Genomic DNA, 6,845 nt, shown 5'->3' on the forward strand with positions numbered 1-6,845 from the left:
TGATTTACTTTCGGACTTTTGATTTTGAACACTGTTCGTTATCACCACATGGTAAAGTACAAAGTACAATGTAAGGTTTAGTATAACCACGCTAAAGGCCATATAGAGAAAAAATATTTTGTGTTCACCATGGACAAAGTATGTGTACAGTCGGCATAGGTGTTGTCAGAAATTAAATATAACATACATGACATAAATGGGTTTTCTTTACAATAGTACTTTAAAGTAAAATACATAGTCTACAGGGTTTTATTATGATTCAGAGGCCCTTGGACGGTTATGCTTTTCCGGTATATACAACAGAGTCCTGTCCGAGAAACCTGACAGAGTGGATGGAGAGATCATCCATCTTCAATTGTACCTGGAGTAACGCCTACATGTGTGTTCCTGATGAAAACATTACAAAACTCTTGGAGTTCTGCTACAGTCTGCCTCAAATACAGTTTGTGAAAGGTATAGATAATCATGAAATGATATTCATACTTTATCTCACTGGTTATTGCTACTTTAATTCTTTTGCTGCTAAATATGTATACTTAATGTACACTGAATATCAATTTACATCTATGAAAATTCTAAAGCAGAGACGTAAGTCTCCTTTCCCTATTTTATTTGCTTTTTTCTCATATTGTTTTCAACATTTTGTACATTTGTAACAAATTGCAACTTTAAGGCACGGTGTATTTTCAGGTTTATGTATGTTTTTATACAAGCACCATTCTATCATCGATGCCTATGATTGTGGTCATTTTACAGAAGGATGCCCAAGTTCGAATTACCGTAGTCAGGATGTACAGAAATGTAAGTGCTTTGTTCGATGGCATTGATGGCATGATCAACAGTTTAATACAATTAAATATTATGTGTTTACGACTTTAAACTCGGTTTTGCATGGTTATGCAAAAAACCAATATGATAAATCTAACGTTTTGAAAACTGAACGAATAAATATTCATATTTTAGAGGATAATCTTTTAAATCGATTTTAAAATCTTGTCTTGTACCTGCATTTACACATACTGATGTACGTTAAGATTGCAAAAGAATCTGCTGGATTGATATATACATAGCTACCATGTTTTGCTCATTATTGAGGAAAGTGTTCTTATTTAACATTTTTAAAAAAGTTGGTATATAAATATTTTCTCAAAGACATCAATTTCGAAAAAAATAGCTTTAATTTTCCAACCCTCCTAATTAATTAGATGTGTGAGGGCTGTTTGATACGTAATGTTTATTTTAGCACAGCGCTACAAACTGTATAAATGCAAGCTTTCAGTCCCTGAATATTTTAATATTCTGTCATTTAAATTAACAAGTCGTTGGCCACTATTGTGGTGTTTCAGAAGCTGATATGGATCTTTCTGAAAGGCTGATATGTATCACATCCTCTGAACTCATCTTAGTTTTTCTCCCAAATCTGCAATTCTTTTAAGCATTTGATTAAGCTCACTTTTTTTTATTTGTCATAAAATCATATTTGTGTTTATAACATTCAAGCAGATAACTACGATATTTCGTGCATTAATTAAACTTTACTTTCTATTCATTTGGTTGTAATTGTTGCTGCTAGTTTATTTTGTAATGATAACCCGACTTCTAATTCCTATTAGTTTATGCTAAAACCATTTTCAGATAAATTTCAGGAAAATGAGATGAGTATACATGTATAAGAACTTAGCAAATAATAAGTATATCTAATTAAAATCTTTTTCAGATCAAATTTCGTATCAACTCGGAACCATGTATATTCGTTCAGTGTTGTGGGGGTTATGTAGGATTATATGTAAAAAATGCACCAGTTCTTGTATTTTTTTACATATGGAGTAAACTATAAAGTATGTATTTTTTTAAAACAACATAGTGTTTTGTTTTTTTATAATACATGTATCTTTTTACAGGCCAGAGTTGTGTGGCCATTGGAAATGGATGTTTTCTTGCTGAACCAAAGTGTGAAAGGTAACCCATTTTCCGTAGAAAATGAAAACAGAAAAAATCCCAAAAGAATTTCTTTACATTTTGATCTCTTTTCATCTTCATATTTTCTTGTTTTTGCTCGTAGTAATGCGTTAGCAGTTAACTTTTTTTTTGTAAGATAAATATTTTTTAGATCAGGTCATATATTTAATACTGCTCATTACGACATAAAACAAATGCATGCACATGTAAAAACGATACCTACAGACGGTATTTTAAGCAAACGCGTCGTAATAAAAAAAAAATGTTTGGTTTTAGATCAAACTCCTGGCGAACAGTTTAATATTTTAAACAAAACTTTAAAAAAAACTGTCGTTACATGTGCCTCTCTTCGGTCTAAATAGTTGACGGTTTGTAAATGATATTGTTTCATCAACAAATTTAGTTTTTTTTCCTAAAAAGTTCATGTTTTGGTTTTGTTTTTTCATTAATATGTTTGAAGCAATAAACACTTCAAACATTTTACATTTTCAGTTTAAGAAATTAATTTTGAATAGCTGTTTGAGAAAATCTCTTGGTAGATATGTATTTCATATCCCTCTTGCTCTGAGTATTTAAATATGTTCTTGTTGATTCCTTGTTTACTGTAGATCTCACTTGTTAATATTACGTTAAGTATCAGCAAATATAACAATATATTTACATTCTCCAGTGTCTTTTTCTGTGATAACACTACGTATCGATTTTGTACGATATAACCCATAATACAATTGACGCTAAATTGAGGCACCAGCGGGGTTTGCTTATTTATATTTAAATATTTAATCGTACGATGGCTTAAAATTATATAAATATAAATGATAAGGAATCATTCTTTGAATATTATGAAGTGATAATTTCGGTCGGGGCATGATCAAATCTATCATAAAGCCCTTCGGGCTTTATTGGATTTGATCACGCCCCGACCAAAATTATCACCTCATAATACTCAAAGAATGATTCCTTATTCCTTATATAAAACAGATTTATTTCTTTTGCAGAACAACTAAAACACAACATATATCAAGTAAAACAAAAAACTAAGTTGTTAACGTAACAGCAGACGTCATACCACATGAAGAAACTTTCTACAAAGAAAAGAGAAACTTGATATTGAGGGTATCATTATCAAGTGTAACGGCAATACTATTTTTAGCAGTCTGCATACTTTTCAGTTTTAGATTTATAAGTAAGTGTTTTATATCGAAACTAGTTAGCTATGTTTAGATTACATATTGGAAGTTTTATGTTTGCGTTATTTAAGAAAAGCATTTACTATATAATAATTATTGTGGGTTTTTTAATTATTCGCGAGGATGTAATTTTGTGAATGATTCGATTTTCAGTTTCAAAAAATAAAACTAACCCTTTCAAAATTTGTTTTCGTGGAGGATGTAAATTCGTTGTATAGGGCTACCCTTGAATGCCACGAAAATTCAGCCACGAGTTTTAATGATTTCGCAGTATTTAATAACTTTATAAACCGTGGTCATATTACTATGTTAATGTTAGAGCAATAGATACAAAGCAGAAAATACCATTCAACCGGCCATAAGGTACTGAAGCGTTTTCATACATCTCAATTTTTTAAATATTTTCTTATAGTCTACCAGATATTTGCAATATATAGACAAGCAGGATAACCTACCGGTTCTACTCTTAGTGATACAAATTATAAGACCCCAATAAACGGTTTACTGCCTCCGGTTGACTACGAATTGGCAAATAATAGTCGCTTTTTACGTTCGAAATGTTTTTTCATTCGTTTTTTTTTTTGCTTAAATTCAACGTGCAGATCTAGATTTAGCATTACTTGTACTTTTGTAAGTTATTTTTAGTTAAAATTGTATGAATTATACCAAAATTATATTATAATATTATGGTTTCAGACCTCTTAATCTTCCTTTTATGACGCGACACCTGGCGTTGCAGTGTCAATATGTTTCTACCAGAATACCCCCCCGTACTTTGCAAGTAGTTGGTATCCCTGTATAAAAAGTGTAGCATTAAGGACGGCCTCGAATCAATGCATAATTTCATTCATTCCCATGCGAGTTTATGAAATGAAATAAATTACACATTCTTCTTTGAACATGCAAATAAACACATTGTCACGATCTTTCTGATTTGGTCTATTCTTTTTAGTACTAGTTGGGGTTAAAAGATTTTCATCCATTTTTGTTCAATATTATTAGCAGTTACGTCACAAAAACCAAAAATACAGATCGAGCAAAATGCTATATTCTTAAGAAGTGCAGAGGACAAACTAAATGTCAAAGAAGGTAAGTTTAGAATTAAAAAGTGATAATGACACTGTTTTATTTTATAAACATTCTAAACGCATAGTCAAAATTATAATTTTGCCCTACATATAACCTTAATATATGTTTATTACCTTTTTACTTGGTTAAAAAATCATAATGATAAGTAAGATGTTTTAAAAAATAATTAATTGGTAATCAACGAATGTAATAAGGCAATAATTTGATTTTAAATGGTAGATAGAGATGAAATTAAATGACACTTAATAATAATAATGTAGATATCTCATAAATGACAATATAGCTTATTCTTTCCAAATATTCAATTAGATCCTTTCCATTAAGCTCAAAATCTAGTAAATGAAAGGTGCCTACATGTTTATGATTTTCAAGATATAAATCCTTTAAATGATGCTTCATACCAATACCTTTGCTTCATTGGATGAAATTTTTACATCAATTTCTACTGATATACTTATTATTTTAAGATAAAAAATATTTAAGACATTTACCACACTGTTTGTTTAAGGGGTCATCTCAAAGTTTTTTAATTTTTAACATAGGACCCTATGGAATTTTGCTTGAAATGTATCAATTTTGCACATTTTTTACACTTTTTTTAAACTTCTGCCCTAGGGATTTCTTTTTCTGTTCTACATATTAAAGTTATTGCTAAAAGGCATCAAATGGTCAAATAAAAAAAACCTTTTACCTCCTAGTTTGTTCCAGGGGTCTTATCAAAGTTGTTTTTTGTATGCTCAATTACCCAGTTTGTCAGATAATACCTATTTTTATTTGACAAACACGGAAATGGTTATCTTTTTAGTGTTATTCAAACATACAGACTTATTTAAGTAATAAATAAATATATAACATCACATATTAAGTGTCATTGATATAAAATACATGGTTTCTGTCTTGAAATATATGAATTAAGCTATTAATTAAGCTTGTACCAAAAGACATGACCAAACTTTTTAGCTTTATTATGCTGCAGATATTGAATCAAAATGAATGATATATTTCTTTATTTTTTTTTAGTTGGTAAAAATGAACCTGACAGCACTGTTAATTTCCTACCTGCTGATGGTGCAATTATTACTTCTTGTAAGAAGAGCGGAGCCAGTCCCTTGTATATAGCTTGTAAAAACGGACATGACAGAACTGTGCAACTCTTACTAAATAATGGTGTGAATATCAATTCGTGTAGTGATACCGGGGCAAGTTCTCTTTTTATTGCTTGTGAAACTGGACATGAAAACACTGTACAACTTTTACTTGCAAGAGGGGCAAATATCAACTTATCTAGGAATGACAAAACCTGTCCTCTATATGTAGCTTGTCAAGAAGGTCACGACAACATTGTACAACTTTTACTTACAAGAGGGGCAAATACTAATCTATGTAAGAATGATGGAGCCAGTCCTCTTTATATTGCTTGTAAAAATGGACATGACGGCACTGTGCAACATTTAATGAAGTATGGCGCAGACATTAATTTAAATACCAATGATGGATTTAGCCCTTTCTTAATAGCATGCCTCAAAGGACATGACACCATTTCACAAAGTCTTCTGAACAATGGAGCAAGTATTAATTTATGCAATGATAACGGAACCAGTCCGCTCTACATTGCTTGTAAATACGGACATGACAGAACAGTACAACTTTTGCTGAAAAACGGCGCGGATATCAATTTAAATACGAAAAATAGCGTCAGTCTTCTTTGGATAGCTTGCTGTAATCGGCATGACAGCATTGTACAATTTCTACTAAACAATGGTGCATGCTTCGATTCATGTGATTTAAGAGGAACTACTCCTCTTTATTTGGCCTGTGAAAGGGAACATGACCGCACTGTTCATATTTTACTGAAGAACGGTCCAAATATAAATCAGTGTGAGAATACCGGTACGAGCCCTTTATTTATAGCTAGTCAAAACGGACTCGATAGCATAGTGCATTGTTTACTCAAAAATGGTGCCGATATTAATTTATGTGAAAAAGATGGAGGATCTCCTCTCTATATAGCTTGTGAAAAGGGACATGACAGCACTGTTCATATTTTACTGAAGAACGGTGCAAATGTAAATCAGTGTGAGAAAACTGGAACGAGCCCTTTATTTATAGCTAGCCAAAACGGGCATGATAGCATAGTACAATGTTTACTTAGAAATGGTGCAGATATTAATTTATGTGAAAACAATGGAGCAAGCCCGTTTTATATAGCTTGTGAAAGGGGGCATGTCAGTACTTTGCAACTTTTAATGGATAATGGCGCAGATATTAATTTATGTCTGTATAGTGGAGATAGTCCTTTCAAAACAGCTTATCAACATGGTCATGACAACACTGTTCAAGTTTTACGAAACAATAGTGCGGACATCGATTGAAGTAAATGAAAATTTATCATCTCTCTATAAGTGAATACAGCCATGACGGTTCTGTACGCTATTTACTTGTTGATCACGTTGGTGTGTCTTCTCAGAAGGTTTTTGTATTTTTCAATTGCATAATTATAATATGCATGAAATGTTTTTATAAAATACATGTATTATTCCTGAATCAGTAATTATCAAATTATTATATTTATAAAAAAATAAGTTTTTAGATCTAAAATATAGATTT

General features: G+C 31.2%; 1 protein-coding gene across 1 annotated transcript; it reads left to right on the top strand.

Moving 5' to 3' along the window:
* Positions 1-729: 729 nt before the first annotated feature.
* LOC128174873 (ankyrin repeat domain-containing protein 29-like) lies at positions 730-6,610 on the top strand. The gene is made up of 4 exons (XM_052840300.1): positions 730-801; positions 1,902-1,959; positions 5,259-5,886; positions 6,184-6,610. The coding sequence occupies exons 1-4, from the start codon at positions 730-732 to the stop codon at positions 6,608-6,610; spliced, it is 1,185 nt and encodes a 394-aa protein (XP_052696260.1).
* The last annotated feature ends 235 nt before the right edge of the window (positions 6,611-6,845 follow it).

Source organism: Crassostrea angulata, chromosome 2 (genome assembly GCF_025612915.1).
Source record: "Crassostrea angulata isolate pt1a10 chromosome 2, ASM2561291v2, whole genome shotgun sequence".
Lineage (NCBI taxonomy): Eukaryota > Metazoa > Mollusca > Bivalvia > Ostreida > Ostreidae > Magallana > Magallana angulata.

Bases quoted from the DNA above. Each gene is read 5' to 3' on its own strand.
- LOC128174873 (XM_052840300.1), top strand. From the start codon at position 730: ATGCCTATGATTGTGGTCATTTTACAGAAGGATGCCCAAGTTCGAATT. The intron at 1,960-5,258 runs GTAACCCATTTT...ATTTTTTTTTAG, and splicing joins GCTGAACCAAAGTGTGAAAG to TTGGTAAAAATGAACCTGAC. The intron at 5,887-6,183 runs TTTGCTGAAAAA...CATAGTGCATTG, and splicing joins CATGACAGAACAGTACAACT to TTTACTCAAAAATGGTGCCG.